The 17,734-nt window shown below is 46.7% G+C and overlaps 2 protein-coding genes across 5 annotated transcripts in view; one reads left to right on the top strand and one right to left on the bottom strand.

Moving 5' to 3' along the window:
• Positions 1-422: 422 nt before the first annotated feature.
• Positions 423-9,026, bottom strand: LOC120305545 (actin, clone 302-like). 3 transcript variants are annotated; one of them, XM_039337549.1, is made up of 4 exons: positions 8,943-9,026; positions 4,777-4,918; positions 2,037-3,343; positions 423-1,350 (listed from the first exon to the last, which is right to left on the bottom strand). In XM_039337549.1, the coding sequence occupies exon 3, from the start codon at positions 3,329-3,331 to the stop codon at positions 2,207-2,209; it is 1,125 nt and encodes a 374-aa protein (XP_039193483.1). In that variant the 5' UTR covers positions 3,332-3,343; positions 4,777-4,918; positions 8,943-9,026; the 3' UTR covers positions 423-1,350; positions 2,037-2,206. The 3 variants fall into 3 exon arrangements, with proteins under 3 accessions (XP_039193483.1, XP_039193484.1, XP_039193485.1); XM_039337550.1 differs by lacking the exon at positions 8,943-9,026 and adding an exon at positions 7,845-8,008; XM_039337551.1 differs by lacking the exon at positions 8,943-9,026 and adding an exon at positions 6,247-6,425.
• ARID3B (AT-rich interaction domain 3B) overlaps positions 8,623-17,734 on the top strand; it is a 66,153-nt gene continuing 57,041 nt past the window's right edge. For both annotated transcript variants that reach the window (XM_039337548.1, XM_039337547.1), the window contains exons 1-2: positions 8,623-8,763; positions 13,579-14,235. In XM_039337548.1, coding sequence (XP_039193482.1) covers positions 13,651-14,235 — 585 coding nt within the window. In that variant the 5' untranslated portion in view covers positions 8,623-8,763; positions 13,579-13,650. The remainder of the gene's footprint in view (positions 8,764-13,578; positions 14,236-17,734) is intronic.

The following is a 17,734-nucleotide window of genomic DNA, read 5'->3' as shown; positions in this document are numbered from 1 at the left end:
GGCCTTCCGCGTCCTCGCCAATCGAGAAAGAGAGGGCGGGAGGAGGCGGCCAATGGGCGCGCGGGATTCAGGGGCGCGCGGGATTCAAAAGTGCTAGCGCCGGCAAGGGGCATCCTTTGCGATAGTATGCGTGTATTTCACGCAAGAGACTGTGTGAAAGGTTTGCACCCTTTGGAGGCAAGGGGCGTGCAGCCTTTTATTCCCTGTGCAGTAGGACTACACAGCCCATGTGGGATGGGAGAGGCCCTTTCCTTTTACTGTCATTAATTTTAAAAAAACAGCCAGTTTTACTGATATTGACAGCCGGTAGAAACAAACCAAGTCGTAAAGAATATATCCAAGTCTGTAGACTCTTCCAGTAATTTTTTTTTAATCATACAAGTTTTACAAAGATACTTTAAGATTGTTCTCCTGGAGGATCATGAAGCAATTATTCATTTGTTAAAATTTATAGGATTGTCCAACTCACACGCTGTGGCTCCTGGAGGCTTAAAAATATTAAAAATCCACAGTACAAAAACCCGTATCTGGCACACAACCATGCCAAATTTGTAGAGGCAAGAAAGGCCCAATTTGTCATCTCCAGTCAAAAATCTTTCTTTAGTTTTCTTTTCTTTAAAAAAAAAAAATAGCATTGGTGACAAATAACCACCAGAAAATAGGGTGAAGAAGAACTATAAATATAACAGGACTATTAAAATCAGAAAAGAATATACAAAGTAGTAATTAAATGAGAGGCGTTCGAGGAAGCAAAAAGATATATCCATAAAACTCAATCCATTTATTAACAGCTAAATTTATTTATTTATTTATACCATCTATCACTCCATTTTCTCCATTTTGGTATGTTTTTTCAATGCAATGTTGATAGCATATAATTAGATTCCTAATAATAGGGTACTAACTAATAAGGTGCCTTAGAGAACTGAATATAGATAAGAGAGAAAAAGTAGATATTCCAGCAATATCAATTACAGATTCAGATACTGATCTTACAAGTAGGATGATTATTCTTTTTTTAAAAAAAAGTTTCCATCCTTTGTGCCTTAGGATTAATAGAGTCAATATGCCAAATGAATTACAAACTGGGACCGCTTAGAACAGGCACGTCAAAACTGCGACATCACGTGACGTATCGCGGCTTCCCCCCCCCCATTGCTGGCAGTGGGGTAGGCGTGGTTTTGATGTGATGCATCCGGCCTGTGGGCCGGCAGTTTGACATGCCTGGCTTAAAACAACCATTCCCTTTCAGGTTGCCAATTCTATAAAAAAAGGCCAGGCATGGAATGGTATAGAGCAGTGGTGGTGAACCTATGGCACGGGTGCCAGAGGCGGCACTCAGAGCCTTCTCTGTGGGCACACGCACCGTCGCCCCAGTCCTAGGCCTTCAGCTGGGTTTTATAAACCCTTTTTGCTTTAGGCCTCCGCCGCCGTGTGCAAAAAAAAAACGGTTCAATCAATCAGTCATTAACTTCTCGTGGGAAAAAAACTCTTGCAAAGTTGGAATTGATTGAACTTTTTAGTCCCACCCAGTCTGCCATTACCACCGCAGCCATGCCCACCCAATGGGCCACGCCCAGCCAATGGGCCACGCCCACCCGGCACCCGACGATGCATAAGTGGGTTTTGGGTTGCAGTTTGGGCACTCAGTCTCTAAAAGGTTCGCCATCACTGGTATAGGGCAGCGATGGCAAACTTTTTAGAGTCAGAGTGCCCAAACTGCAACCCAAAACCCACTTATGTATCATTGTGTGCCGGATGGGCATGGCCCATTAGGTGGGCGTGGCTGCGGTGGTAACGGCAGACTGGGTGGGACTAAAAAAATTCAATCAATCAATTCCAACTTTGCGAGATCTTTTTTTTTCCCCGCAGATCTTTTTTTTCCCGCCAGAAGTTGAAATTGATTGATTTAACCTTTTTTTTTTTTTTGCATACGGTGGCGGAGGCCTAAAGCAAAAAGGTTTTATAAAACCCAGCTGAAGGCCTAGAACTGGGGCGACGGCGCGCGTGCCCACAGAGAGGGCTCTGAGTGCCACCTGTGGCATGTATGCCATAGGTTTGCCACCACTGGTATAGGGTTTCCTGCCTGCGCAGGGGGTTGGACTAGATGACCTCCAAGGTCCCTTCCAACTCTGTTATTCTGCTTCTAATACCACTTCGACATGTGGATAGTGAACGGAAGCAGCAAAAAAAAACCCCCAAACCCTCAAAAGCACTTCCGGTGTACAATAGCTGGGCCAAATTCCTCATACTCCTGTTTGCTGATGCACATATGCTGAAAGTAAGAAAGAGAAGCTAAGAGGGATCCCCCAATCCATGCTGAGCAGGTGCGATTTGAGGGGGCAAAGATCTTGACCTCTGTATTTTGGGCAGCCAGTGCCACCACCTCCGGCTGCAACCTTTCAGCAAAGCCAGGGAACATGGAGGTGCCACCTGCCAGCACGACATTTTTAAACATTGTGCCGCGGAGGTCCCGGTCACATTTCATGATGGCACAAAAGAGATTGTCCTGGACGCCACCATATATTTTACCCATGTGTTCGACTCGGAAGAGGCCTTCGGGGCACCTGAAACGCTCGGTGCCGATGGTGATCACTTGCCCGTCGGGTAGCTCATACTGCTTCTCCAAAGAGGCGGGCGTACCGGCGGCCATTTCTTTCTCAAAATCCAGGGCTACGTAGCAAAACTTCTCCTTGATGTCCTCCACCGTCTCCCTCTCTTCTGGTTGGATGTGGTAGCCTCTTTCCTTCAGCATCTGCAGGAGGAAGTCGGTCAGGTCTTCGCCGGAGAGGTCCGCACGGAAGAAAGCTCGGTGGATCGCCTGGCCGTCGTAGACGGGGACGGGATCCATCCGGTTGTTCTTTATATCCACAACTACTCCAGTGGTGCGGCCGGAAGCAAAGAGAGAGAGAACGGCTTGGATGGCCAGGTAGAAGGCGGACGTATTGAAGCTCTCAAACATAATCTGGGTCATCTTCTCCCGGTCGCTTCTAATGTTCACGGGGCGATCAGACAGCAAGACTGGACGGTCCTCTGGAGCCACCCGCAACTCGTTGTAGAAAATGTGGTGCCAGATTTTCTCCATGTCATCCCAGTTGGTAATAAAGCCATTTTCAATGGGGTACTTCAAGGTCAGGGTGTCTCTCCTGCTCTGAGCATCGCTTCCCACATAATAGGCCTGTCCGGTGGCGTCTTCCACTGCACTCTGCTGCTTGGGCCTCCCTATGACGGGAGGAAGTACTGTTCGGGGCAGGTCCTCTCCTGCAAACCCTGCTCTGCAGTTCCTAGTGCTGTTGTCCACCACAAGGGCTGTAATCTCTTGGTTGGCCATCAGTAGGGAAACCTAGGAGAGAACCATGCAGAGACATTAAGGATACACTTACTATTTCTATGGGCTCTGTGTCCTGCAAAGTCGGTACAAAAGGGGTCCTTGGTGCTCTCTGAGCTTGGCTGATTTCCTGCAGACGTTTCATTACCCCACTAGGTAGTGTCATCCATGCCAGAAGGGAGGGGCGTTTACTTGTTTTTCATTTTTGTAATTGTTTGATGTTTGCTTATATAATACACAGCACCACACATGATTGGACTGTGGGGTTTTTTTTTTTTAAATGAATATATACAGAATTGTTTCTCTTTTGTTTGGAGGGGCGGGTCAGTGACATGCTAGCCGAGGCAAGTTAAGGCATTTTCCAAATTTTTGACATGACAAGCCAAAAAGTTGACCTAAAGCAGTGGTTCTCAACCTGTGGGTCGGGACCCCATTTGGGGTCGAACGACCATTTCACGGGAGTTGCCAAACAACGCAGTCCGCCATTTTTTCCCCCTTTTCCTTAGCTGAGCTACTCCCTTTTATTCTATTGGCTTTTGAAAGCCAATAGAATAGACTCTCTTGAAGAGAGTCTAATTCTATTGGCTTTCAAAAGCCAATAGGAATTGTCCAGGCTGTCTCTGCCCTGCTGAGCCCGCCAAAAGTCCCATTCTGCAAATGGTGCTGCACCAGTTGAGTAGTCCTCGACTTATGACCGGTTGAGTAGTCCTCGACTTACGACCGGTTGGGGGTCACGGCATTAAAAAGGTTGAGACCCACTGACCTAAAGTAACCTGTCTCTTTTTGTACCGTTCCGGTTTCCATGTTCAAATGAGAAAAAAAAAAAAGACAGAGTTAAGAGCTGAGTAACTTGCACTTTTAGGAGACAAGGGCTGGAAGAAATGGATTTAACTGACTTTGACTTAGTACAGTCGTAGCCAGGTTCCAACTGAACATGCAATTCCTGAATACCTTTTCTGCAGCAGCCCAAAACATATGCTAAAGTTCAGTGACATTGTGTCTGATGATTTTGGTAAGGAATATACAAATTAGGGCTGGAGGGCCATTAAAAAGAGCTTCCTAAACCACCTCCTATTTTAGGGGAGCATTAGTTGGACTACGAGATCTTCCCAAGCTTCATTCAGTTTTCATTTTGGTCTGGTCCTGTTTTGGCTCTGCATCCCTTCTTACTTGCTCTTCATTCCTTCGTTCCATATTCCTGTTTCTAGCCCATTCTAGATGCTGTTCACAAGAGCAGGATTCAAACCTAGAACTTTTTGAATGTAGAGGGGATGTTCTACCACCAAGCCAGCAGCTTTTGAGCTAGCTTTGAAGAGAAATTATAATTTCTTGGTCTTTCCATCTAACATCCTGTTACAACTCAGCTTCTCTTAATCCGCAACTGCATTCAAACCAATAGGGGCACAACATTTAGGGAGAGTGATGGTTTAAATCAAGTCTATACTTACCCCAAGACAGGGTGGTTAACTTGGCAATTAATTCCACAATTGTCTCAGCAAGGATCAAATCCTTTCCTTTCCTTTGATTTTCCCCCACTGGTATTTATCAGTTTCCTGCTCGTTTTGCCCTTTGATCCTATACTTGACTTATCTGTGAACAAATGTGAATATAGGTTGCTTGTGCAATAAGTAAATATCATTAAAACATAGCTATTCTGTAAGGAGGAAAACTGCAGTATAACCAAATAAGGCTAAACAGGAGCATTTATGAGCAATATATCTTTGGATGTATTCCAAAAATCCTTCTGTGTATATTTCAAGAACATTTCCTGGTGCTTACTCAGTTTCAGAGAGTGCTATAATGTAAACCATGGGATGTCATGAAGATTTAGATGTCATAGAAATATATATATATATATATATATATATATATATATATATATATATATATATATATATATATATATATATATGTTTTCTGAGGTTTTCGCTGGTATTTGTATATAGGTCTTTGGTTGTTCGGGTTTTCTCCCGCGTAAAATTGGAAGTGTCTTGGCAACGTTTCGACGAAGTCACATTCGTCATCTTCAGGCTGGTGTTTTTAGCTTCTTGCTTTGAGCAGCAATGTGTGGTTTTAGCTGTTTCTTCCTTTTAACTGCCAGTGAGGGTATGAACTTCGTCGAAACGTTGCCAAGACACTTCCAATTTTACGCGGGAGAAAACCCGAACAACCAAAGACCTATATACAAATACCCGCGAAAACCTCAGAAAACATATATATATATATATATATATAGTGGATTGCATAAGATTAATTTCCTTGCAGGCATAAATAAAACATTTATTAAAATCAAGTGTTTGCAGTTTCTCGAAAACAGGGAGGGAGGGAGGGAGGGAGGGAAGGAAAGAAAGAAAGAAAGGAAAGAAGGAAGGATACAGCAGGCAGGAAAATAAATTTTCAACAACATGCTAAACCATTGCTTTAAAATTAAATCACATAATAATCCTACTCTTCCTTCCTTTGTTCTGATAATCCAATTCCTTCCTAAACCCTTGCCTTTTGCTTTTCTCTGAATTCAACTTTCTCATGGTCTGTTGACCTAATGGATCAACATCAACTAGTATTGTGGGCCCAATTGGCAAGAGAAAGCTCAGGACCATATTGATTGGAAACAGGCGGAAGAGGCCTCCATGCTGCAGTAGATGGAGCATGGCTACAATCAGGCTGATGTTGATGATGGTGGTGATGGTTTGCAGCAAGCAACACAGCTTGTGTAAATATACTTTTTTTTTATTTTTTATTTTTGAAATTTTACAATAAAAACCCCTTCCCCAATCCCTCCCAACCCTCCCCAAAACCCTCCCCCATTCTTCCCAGAGCTGAATACAGGCTTAACTAGAACTTAAAAGAAAAAAAAATTAAACCCAAATAAACCTTAAACCAATATCATTACACTCGGTAAACAGATTATAACATACTTTAACTCCATTATAGTGTAAATATACTTTTGAGGCGACAAAGCAAAGCAAGATGGAATGAGTCAAGCCCAAGAGTGACATCTACCATCTGTTGTGAGAAGTCAACTTTGAAGACTATTCTCCACTGGTACTTGTTTCTCGGTCCTTTTGAGTACAAAATTTAATCAACCAGGCGATGCTATTTTCTATTATTTTCCTTACAGTATTAAATCCCACCGTTTGCAGTTGGGTTGACCCAATTATGCACAATTCAGGTGTTCTCCCCTTATCTGTGCAGGATGAATGGCTTTGTTTCCCTAACCTTTTTTCTCCCTCATCCTTTAAATATTTCCAATGTGTGTTTTATTCTATTTTTACAAGCTGATAAGATTGCAAATCATTTCAGCGGATTTGAAATCCAATTGCTCTGGAAAGCAATGCAACAATACATAAGACTAAACTATAATTTAAGAAATGTTGGACTGAATGCATTGGCTAAAAATACAACTGAGCATATGGTATTGTGGGAAGAATCCAGAGAAAGAAATATTTTGGGGAGCATTAGAAAGGCAGAATATATTTCCCCAAAGAAATAATGGAGATCTTCAAAAAAAAGACAGAAACCAGCCCCACTCCCCCCAAGCAGAAACTAGGCAGAAGCCAGCTTTTAGAAATGCAGATGTGATAATCCAGTGATGCCGAACCTTTTAGAGACTGAGTGCCCAAACTGCAACCCAAAACCCACTTATTTATCGCCAGGTGCCAGGTGGGCATGGCCTACTGGGTGGGTGTGGCTGTGATGGTCATGGCAGATTAGGTGAATGTTGCTCATGGGGAGGGATGCCTGGGGGTGGGCAGGGTTGAGGGAGATCCAGGGGGTCTCTGGTAGGTGGGGTGGTAGGCAGGAGGCTCGTCCTGTGGGGTGAGGCACAGCAGGGTGGGGTTGCCATTGCCATGAGGCAAGACAAGGGCCAGGCCAGCGAGCACATGGGGTCAACGGTGTCCCTCAACAACCACAGCCTGCCAGCCCTTTGACCAGCGCACTCTGGAGCTCCGCAGCCTGCCACCAGTTCAAAGAATCTGCCTCTGAGCTGGATGGCTGGCCAACAGCTGAGGAAGCAATGCAATGGGTCCAGCCAGGGAAAAGGAGAGCATGAAAGGCCAGGAGGGACGGGATGGGGGAGGGAGGGAAACCAGCCGTGCCGGTATACATCCAGCCACGTGGGACCTCAGCTAGTTAGCAGGCGGCTGGTTGAAGAGGGACAGTTGCCATCTCCGGGGCATGGCACGTGTGCCCACAGAGAGGGCTCTGAGTGCTGCCTCTGGCACACGTGCCATAGGTTCGCCACCAGTGTGATAATCCTTTCAGAAAGGTTGGAGCCAGGAATCTTGAAGCTGATGAGATTAGGAAGACAAAGACCCCTAAAATCTACATACACACCATCTGAATACACTCAGACTCCGGTCAAAGTACACAACACAAGAACTACAAAGTCTCAAACAGGAACAGGAAGCAACCTCAAAAGCCCCAGAAGGTATAAAAACCCACCACTCCCAGCAACATGTGATCAGCTTTCCCTGAGTCTCCTTTCTATGTCTTCACTTCAATAAACCACAACCTTCTTTCTAAAGCAGTCTCCATTTTGTTTATTCCCGGCTTGGACTGGACCCTGATGAAGACTTTTTTTTTCAACAGTATTTTTAAGCGAAGTCAAGGCGTTAAATTAAGTTTCCACCAAACTTGGGCACTTGGGCTGCTATGCGCATGCGCCATTGTCATGGCTTTCCCCTCCCCTTTTTTTTCACTCCCGATGTAATTGCAATATTCTCGCGCCAGGAGGCATTTATATTTCCTGCACGCTCCCATTGGCTGTCCACTGTGGAAGGCCCGCCCTTTTTTGGAACGGAAGAATACGGCGCTGCCTTTGCTCCACCCCTTTCTTTGGCCCGCCGCTTCGGGGTTGCTATGGTAACCGTTCAAAGAATGGTTTCCCTAGCGTTGCCCCTGCTGTGTTTTTTTGTTCTTTCCCCTCCCCTCGTTTTTTTCCTCCTAGTTCTGTCTCAGTTTAGTTCCTCCTACTCCGCAAACTAGAGAATAAACAACATCAAAATAACAACTATAAAATCCGACTTCCGGCCTGAACATTTTTTTTTTCCTCCACATGGAGGCAAACGACAACGTCGCTCTATCTTTGACATCTCTGTGGAAAAAGGGGCATCGAGGCAAGAAGAGATAGAGCGGCACCCCGTTCGCCCGTACAATTACAGCCCTATTAAAAAGGCCCAAGTAAAAACCACCCTCACAAAAGCCCCCCCCAAAACAGAACCGGAAGTGGCGGATGGGCCCGGGCCCGCCCGGTGACGCCTCTTCCGGCGCGTGGCCCATAGAGTCCCCCTCCTCCGGCCCCTCTTTCCGGCCCGGTGGGGGAGGGGGCTGGGGGCGCGGCTGAGGCGGCTGTGGCTGTGGCGGGCGCCGCGCCTGTCGCGAAGGAGACCCCGCCGGAGGACGAGGAGGAGGAGGAGGCGGCGGAGGCCGAGGTAAGGGGCGGCGGGGAAGGAGGGGGTCGGGGCCGGGCTTTCCTCTGGAGGAGGGCGCGGAGCTGCCGGGCGGGAAGCCCCGGGGCGCTCGCCTGCCGCCTTCCCCAACCTGGCGCCCGCCAGACGCGTTGCGAGCGGCTCCCGCTCTCCCCTCCCCCAGCCTCAGCACCTCTCCCTACCTGGGAGTCGGTGGGCGGGGTGATGGGAGTTGTAGTCCAGAGCTCTAGGTAGCCTTAGGTGTGTGGTGTGTGTGTGTGTGTGTGTGTGTGTGTGTGTGTGTGTGTGTGTGCTGCAGCTGTCCCCAACCTGGCGCCCACCAGAGGTGTTGCAATGGGTTCCCGTTCTTCCCTTCCCTCCCCCAATACGTCCCCCCCACCCGTGCCATGTCGGTGGGGAAGGTGATGGGAGTTGTAGTCCAGAACTCTCTAGACAGCTGCAGGTTTGGGGGGGGGGATCTGCTGCTGCTGTCCCCAACCTGGCGCCCACCAGAGGTGTTGCAATGGGTTCCCGTTCTTCCCTTCCCTCCCCCAATACGTTCCCCCCCCCACCCGTGCCATGTCGGTGGGGAAGGTGATGGGAGTTGTAGTCCAGAACTCTCTGGACAGCTGCAGGCTTGTGGGGGGGGGTCTGCTGCTGCTGTCCCCAACCTGGCGCCCACCAGAGGTGTTGCAGTGGCTTCCCGTGCTCCTTGCCAGACCCCTCTCTTTGCTGTGGTGTGAAAAGGATGGGAGTTGTAGTCCAGAGCACTAGACATCCCCAGGTTTTGGGGGACGGAGGGTCTGCAGCTCTCCCCAGCCTGGCGCCCACCAGAGGTGTTGCCGTGGGCTCCCGGGCTCTCCTGCCCTCATGTCCCCTCTTTGCTGCAGTGGGAGCTGTAATTCAACCCACCAGATTTTATTCATTTATTTATAGCCCACCTTTATTATTTTCACAAATAACTCAAGGCAGCAAACATATCCAACGCACTTTCCTCCTATTTCCTGCACAACAACAACCCTGTCAGGTTGGTTGGGCGGAGAGAGAGGGAGACTGGCCCAAAGTTAAGGCGGGACTAGAACTCCCCGTCTCCTGGTGATTGGCCCAAAGTCACCCAGCCGGCTTTCATGCCTAAGGCGGGACTAGAACTCACCGTCTCCTGGTGATTGGCCCAAAGTCACCCAGTCGGCTTTCATACCTAAGGCAGGACTAGAACTCCCCGTCTCCTGGTGATTGGCCCAAAGTCACCCAGCCGGCTTTCATGCCTAAGGCGGGACTAGAACTCACCGTCTCCTGGTGATTGGCCCAAAGTCACCCAGCCAGCTTTCATGCCTAAGGCAAAACTAGAACTCGCTGTCTCCCAGTTTCTAACCTGGTGCCTTAACCACTAGACCAAATTGATAGGCCACAATTGTTGAGGGCAGCACACACTGCCTCCTTTATACAGTGCTTTTAGTCATGGCTTATATAGTAAAGAGCATCGCCCTCTGATCCTCCCTAGTCTTTTGGGGAGTAAACCTTGAGCGCTGCTAGAATAAGGACTGTATAATTGCCTTTTCAACCTGCTGCTAAGAAGTCCCTTTCAGTTGCCCACTATATAAAAAAGAAGAAATATTCTTTCTCCCGCCTATCCATCATAACTTTATCAACCTGTTATAATGAAAGTGCTGACTGTTACATTCAGACATACTGAAAAGCTGTGGATTGTTGATATAAGGCTGAGACGAGACAAGCCTTCAAGTTCCATGTTCCCCTACCTGCCAAACATGACTACGAGTTTTTGTATTTGTTTTCTTTTTTTCTTTTAATTAACTGCTGGTTTGAGGTATGTCCATACTTAGAATTGTGGCTAATCTGGGCCTTTGGGATTTTTCAAAGCCAGCCTGTATCATGTCACTCAGCTGTGGGTTATCATTATGCACAAAGACAGTCTTAGCGCTGGGAGGGGCCATGTTATCGTAATCCTATTAATATGCAAATGTACTCCTTGCACAATTGAGGTTTCCAGGAAGCTCACTTTAGACTGCCTGAGTTGGAATGAGAGGAGGTTTGAAAGTGTTCATAAATTTTCTTTGGAAATTAGTTTCTCTCTCGCAATGTACCTGCATCTGGAGTGCAGGAATGTAGCTATTTTGTAGGTGGTTTTATGTACAGGCAGCCCTCACTGAGTGACTGGTGACTTAGCAATTGTGCAAAGTTGTGACATGTTCCCCCACCCCCACAAAAAAGATAGTTATGACCAGATTTTGAAATTCTGATGGTTGCAATCCCCACCCCCAATTGCAACCGTCAGAACTTCAAAATCTGTCATAACTACCATTTGGGAGTGGGGCTGTTTGACTTTGCATGATGCTCACGCGATTTCATTTTGAGCACTTGGCAACCGTGGGGATGCTGTAGTGATTTTAAGTGTGAGGACTAGTTTAAAAGTGATTTTTTTTTCCAGTGCCATCATAAGTTCAAACGGTCACTAAACTAATGGTCATAATTCAGGGACTACTTGTAATTTAAGCATGTTTCAAGTAGTGTTGTAGACCTAAAGAGCTTTATTAGCTGTTACCATTGTGGCCATTAGATGGACACTTTTCATTCCCGCATGCATTGAGTTGCCTTTGTAGTTTTAAAAAAACAACAACTGTAAATCGGGAACAAGCCTCAGTGTTAACAGGATTGCTTATGACCTTCCAATCTAGTTTCACAGAACATTCAAGAGAGTCACGGGAAATTCTTGATGAATCGGTCTTTCTTAAAATAGCAGAGGAGTTATTTTATTGCCGCCGGAGATGGCATATTTAATTTTAGCAAAACATCCTATTGCTCTTTTGGAGGGTCTGTTTTGCTAAAGCTATGCATCTTATCTCGGTGGAGCTAAGTGTTTCTGTGCTGGCAGAGGAGCAGCTAAAACAAAAGCAAACAAAACACACACACACACACACAAAGGGAATTATTCTTCCATCCTGCTTTGCAGTTTGGGTTTCTCATCACATCGGGAAATTCTGCTCCAATAATGATTCCCACCCCCCCACCCCCATGTATTTCCGCCCTTAATGATCGTGTGGCTTGTTGCCTTTCATCCGTTGACCACGAAGCTCATTCATTATTTATTATCCTCTTATTATCTCCTTGCAGATGGCACTTCACCGGGACCTGTGGTGCCCTGTGGTGTTTCTAAATTAAAATTGGGACGGTTGGGAAGAAAAGTAAACTTATCGGGAAGGCAGAAGTCGCAGACAAAGCGAAAGGTGTGCCCTAAAGCGCAGCGATGGCAGAGGGTGGGGATGTCAGGGGCCTTATATTTGCCTTTAAAGAGTAGGCCTCGGTTTCGTTAACACTCGTTATTACATCTGAAACTCCCAATTGCTTTTTTGATGGGGGGGGAGGAGGAGGAGGGGAAGATGGCGGACAGACACTTGATCTCATAATTGCCAGCTGCAAGAGTTTGCTTGTTACTTCTTGCCAGCCCCTCTTTGAGATCTGCAAATTCGCTGTAGGTTGTCCTTGATGTACATCCATTTGTGTGCTGACTGAAATGACAAACGGCCCTGGAAAAAGGGACCATTTGCCACCATTTTTCGCCTTGACCGTTGCAGCGTCCCTGTGATCACACGGTCAAAATTCAGACGCTTGGCAACCGGCATGCATTTGTGACGGTTGCAGCATCCCCTCCGGGGTCACGCGATCCCCTTTTGGGGATCTTCTGACCGGCAAAGCCAGCTTCACTTAACAACCGTGTTATTAGGTATAACTGCCCACAATTCGCTTAACAACAAGAAAGGTCACAAAGGGGGCGTAAAACTCACTTAACTGTCTTGCTTTAGCACTGGACGCTTTGGGCCTCAATTGGACTGCCTGTCTTTTGTTCTCCTCTAGGGCTGATTTCTACCTCCCAATGTATGGACAAGAACAAGTTTTTGCCACTGTTAAAAGTAAAAGGTCGTCCTTCATTTGCATTGGTTTCTTGAACTGGACTGCCGAATATTGTGTGTGCATTCAGCCACCCCACCTCCCGTTTTTATTCTAATAATTGCACTTAGACTCCTATACTGCTTCGTAGGGCTTTACACCCCTCTCTAAGCGGTTTTCCTGGAATTACAGCAGCGTGTAGAACGGGGGTCTTCAAACTTGGCCCTTTTATGACTTCAACTCCCAGAATTCTTCAGCTAGGCACGCTGGCTGAGGAATTCTGGGAGTTGAAGTTCACAAGTCATACAAGGGCCAAGTTTGAAGACCCCTGTTCTATTGGTACTTGGGTTCTAGAGCAGGGGTCTTCAAACTTGGCCCTTTATGACTTGTGGACTTCAACTCCCAGAATTCCTCAGCTAGGCACGCTGGCTGAGGAATTCTGGGAGTTGAAGTCCACAAGTCATACAAGGGCCAAGTTTGAAGACCCCTGGTATAGAAGAAAGACATTTCTGACTAAAGATTTTTCTGCATATCTTTCTTAGAGTGCAATGCCAGAACAATTGGTGGACATGGGGGGGGGGTTGGTCTTTTTGTTTTCCCCTGCCCTGGGCTGTGATCCCATTCTGCTCGGACTATACAGGAACCGACTATTTGCCTAGCATGAAGAGAAAGTGTCAAAGATGTTTTCAAAGAAAACGTGGCAGGGCGAGAGGCAGAAAGCGTCTTGCGTCCACCTACGATAAAGTCATTTCTGATGCTGATTTGGGCTGGGTTTTATACAAGGAAGTCATTCCCTTTGCAAAGAAATCTCGGCATTCAGCAAAAACGTGAACTCTGCCTGGGTTTCCCCCCAGTCTGCTTTCATTTTTGCGGCTCCTTGGAGCAGACTGAGGGGGCCCAAGAATTTAATTCTCCAGGCCAATATTTGTGTTTCAGATTCTGCGAAGGCTTTGTCTGGAGCCGCGTCCATTCAAACTCCTTCCTCCACCCAGCCATGTTAACAACAGGATGAAGCTGGAGGCAGTTGTGGAACAGCTGCAGAAGCAGCAGCAGCAGCAGGTGGCCCCTCTGCCCATGGAGTCCAGAGACCGGCCCCAGAGGCAGGTGAGAGAGACTCAGCTGCAGTTCCCCCAACAGATGACGGTCCAGCAAGCTGGCCTGGCTGCCACATCCGGCAAAGTTTCCGGTGGGCCCATCCTCGGACCTTCAGCCAGAGTGCCCCCTGTCCTGGGGGCTTCTCGGACATTTGATCAGAGTGCTCTGAACTCCGAGGAAGAGGAGGAGGAAGAGGAGGAGGAGGAGGAGGAGGAAGAAGAAGAAGAAGAAGGTGAGGAAAATTCAGAAGATGGTGATCTGGAGGACAGTGCTCCCAGAACTGGCCAGGATGCGCGATCCGCTCTCAAATACTTTCACGCTTCCAAAGTGGTTTCCCACAACCAAAGAGTGACTCCTTCCTCTAAGCTTCTCCCAGTTCTGGGGGTCCAGCGGAACCTCCAGGGAAAGGACGAAGTGGGGAGAGACGCCCCCAACTCGCTCTATTCCGGCCCCTCCTCTGGAAGACCAACGTGGAGGCTGGATGAGCAGCTCAAACAGGTCAGTCACACACACACACCGGGATGCAATTGAAGCTTGCAAGTTTGGATTTTGTCGTGTCGTGTTAGATGTGGCTCTTCCTTAGGTTATGCAGGGAAAGCCGTGCACCATATTTGGGCGTTCGTTTCCTTTTTTTTTTCTAGACCGGCAGTCCTCGACTTACGACAGCAGGGGAAATCCGCCCCCCAGATTTTTGTTGCTAAGCGAGACGATGGTTAAGTGAGCTTGGCCCCATTTGACGAGCTTCCTTGCCGCCACAGTTGTTAAATGAGTCCCACGGTTTGTTTGTTTGTTTGTTTATTTATTTATTTATTTATGAGACTTATATACCGCTTTAAGTGCAAGCACTCTCTAAGCGGTGTACACCAGTAAGCAATGTATATATATATTTACATTGCCCCCAACAATCTGGGTCCTCATTTTACCTACCCCGGAAGGATGGAAGGCTGAGTCAACCTTGAGCGGGTGAGATTTGAACCTCTGACCTGCTGAACACAGTCAGCTAAAGTGGCCTGCAGTACTGCACCCTAACTGCTGCGCCACCTCAGCTCATCAGATTTTGTCCAGATCAAGATATAAACTCGTAAAGCAGTAAAAAGTGTGTAAAATTAAACGTGAATGCTTCAACCTGGCTACTTTGCATAAGCAGACTTGTATCCAAGTACAAGCTGGCCTGCAGTACAGTTGTTAAGTGAATCTGGCTTCCCCATTGATTTTGCCGGCCAGAAGGTCGCCATAAAAGGGGTCACATCACCCCAGGATACTGCGACCCTCATAACTATGAACCAATTGCCCAGCATCCAAATTTTGATCACGTGACCGTGAGGCTATTACAACGATTGTTGTGAAAAAATGTCCCTGAGTCACTTTTTTCAGGGCTGTCATTTTGAACGGTCACTAAATGAACCGTTGTAAGTCGAGGACTAGTTGTGTGCCGCTTTTCACCAAGGAGTTGGTCTCCTTGTTTTATTTTTTCAGGCAGGCCCCTGCAAGGTACAGTAGTGGCCAAAATTGTGGAAACCTTTTGCTTTTTGGAGTAGTACCGTAAAATTATATATCAAGGAAAAGATAATTTAATCAAGAATGTAACGCAACAAAGTTTGTTCAGTTATCTGTACTGTATTCTATGAACAGTTATAGCCAAATAACCAGAAAAAGGAAGCACAACTTGCTCAGGTTGATCTCAGGTAGCTCATTGTAGCCAATGAGCACGAGTGTTTAGAGAGCCAATCGGGTGTCATCTTGTTTTGGTCATGAGCCAATCAGATCACAATAGGATTCAGTGATTGATGTCATGTTTTGAAGCTGAAAGGAGGACATTTGTCAGGGTGTTATGTGATGGCTATCAAGTTGGTTGGAGGTTGTTTTTTTTTTTCCTTTCATTTAGTGAGCTTGTAAAACGTAATAAAATTAAAATAATGGTGCAAAGAGTTGACTGGTCACCCAGAAAGCGATGTAAAATAGTATTGTTAAGTGAACAAAGCTACAGTTATAAAGAAATTAGAAGAAAAATGGGTGGAAACCTAACCCAAAGGTGGCATTTCTAGGATACACTTTCCCCAAGAGGTTTCCACAATTTTGGCCACTGCTGTAGTTGGGCGAGAAAGACATCCAGTGGAATCCTTTGGCGAAGCAAAAAACAGGGTCAGAAACCTTAATCAGCCTTTGACTGCAGCCGAGCCTTTGATAATGGTGAGCTTTGGGAAGTGAGCATCTCTTTCCTAAGTCCTCTCCTCTTCCCCCCCCTTCTTCCCCCCCCCATCAGCAGCAGGTCCTTTGCACTTTTTTTTTTATGAGCAGAAGCAAAAGTGAGAAACATTTGGGGGCTCCTGACTGCCGCTGTGAATTAGGCAAGGGGAAATGCGCATGGAAGAAAGGAAGAAAGAAAGAGAAAGAAAGAACAAAAGAGAGAGAGAGGAAAGAAAGAGAGAAAGGAAGGGAAGAGAAAAAGGAAGAAGAAAGAAAGAAAAAGAAAAGAAAGGGCTTTCTATTTATACAGATCCCTGGAAGCCTCTCCTGTTTTCCCTCACAAGTTCTGTTTGCAGTTCACACCCACAGCTTCAGTGTGGCCGGCCTTGTGCTTTCAGTGGCCGAAAGAGCCTTTGAAGTGTTGCAATTAACAAGCAGGCCGGGTGATGCAACTGGAAAGAGTATTTTGCTCCTCCTCTGTGCAATTAGGCCTTTTGGTGCACTCAATTCCGAAATCTGTGAGTGCACCGGTCATATTTACTACCACGTTTCTGAGTTGTGTACCGCCTGCACGTTGCTGCGTGCAAAGGCCAAGGGGTAATTATGTTGGACTCTTAACAGCAAATTTAAAGAAAAACAAAGCCACTTTTTCTGGTGCTTGAGTGCATAATTTGCATCCCCTTTGGTGGGGTTCCTTGCTTCTTGCGGTGTCTAGTGCTGTGAGTGACTTTTTTTTTTTTGTGGCTGTGAGGCTTCCCTTAAGTACCTAAGCAAGCATTTACTGCAGGGGTCCCCAACCCCCGGTCCATGGATCGGTACCGGGCCGCAGCATGCACAGCATGAGCCGAGGTGGCGCAGCAGTTAGAGTGCAGTCCTGCAGGCCACTTTAGCTGACTGTGTTCAGCAGGTCAGCGGTTCAAATCTCACCGGCTCAAGGTTGACTCAGCCTTCCATCCTTCCGGGGTAGGTAAAATGAGGACCCAGATGGTTGGGGGCAATGTAAATATATATATATATACATTGCTTACTGGTGTACACCGCTTAGAGAGTGCTTGCACTTAAAGCGGTATGTAAGTCTCATTCATAAATAAATAAATAAATAAACCGGTCCGCACAAATAAGTAAAACCCCATCCCTGGGATGCAGGCAGCACACAGAACCGCTCTCTAGTGCCCAAAAGGTTGGGGACCTCTGATTTACTGGACTATTGTTAAAATGCTCTATTTAAAAGGTAACTGAACTGGCTTGATTAATTGATGGCAAGCCAAGGATTCTAGGAAGACTTTCACAGCTCCTTTTCAGAAAATCAACCGGGCTGCTGTTCCTTCTACCAATTTCCCACAGTATTTCAAGGCGCTGTTGTTTTTTTTTTGCGCAGTCTCTCAGATGCCGAGCACACGGAGGGACTGGCTTTTGAGAGCGGGCGCTTCAAACGTCTGTTTTAATTTTTCCAGGATATATTTGCCCTCGCTTTGCAATGAATGTCTTCTCTTTCGCACTCGGACTCCGGAATGCAGCCCCTGAGGAGTTAGGCTAAGCCAGGGGTAGGCAACCTCGGCTCTTTTATGACTCATGGACTTCAACTCCCAGAATTCCTTCTTCCCTCCCTCCATAGCTGACTCAGGAGTTCTGGGAGTTGAAGTCCATGAGTCATAAAAGAGCCGAGGTTGCCTACCCCCTAGGATAAGCCCTCTGCTCTTGCTCCCTTTCAGAAATCTGTAAAAAGCCAGGCCTTTAAAAATTAATTTGATGTGCAAGGTTTTTTTTTTTAAATTCTGTACCTTTAAAACACACACACACACACACATAC

Source organism: Crotalus tigris, unplaced genomic scaffold, assembly GCF_016545835.1.
Source record: "Crotalus tigris isolate CLP2741 ecotype Arizona unplaced genomic scaffold, ASM1654583v1 scf7180000017683.1919423, whole genome shotgun sequence".
Lineage (NCBI taxonomy): Eukaryota > Metazoa > Chordata > Lepidosauria > Squamata > Viperidae > Crotalus > Crotalus tigris.
This window is presented reverse-complemented; position numbering and strand designations above follow the sequence as displayed.

What these genes read in the sequence shown, in the direction of transcription:
- LOC120305545 (XM_039337549.1), bottom strand. Translation starts at nt 3,331, where the DNA reads ATGGCCAACCAAGAGATTACAGCCCTTGTGGTGGACAACAGCACTAGG.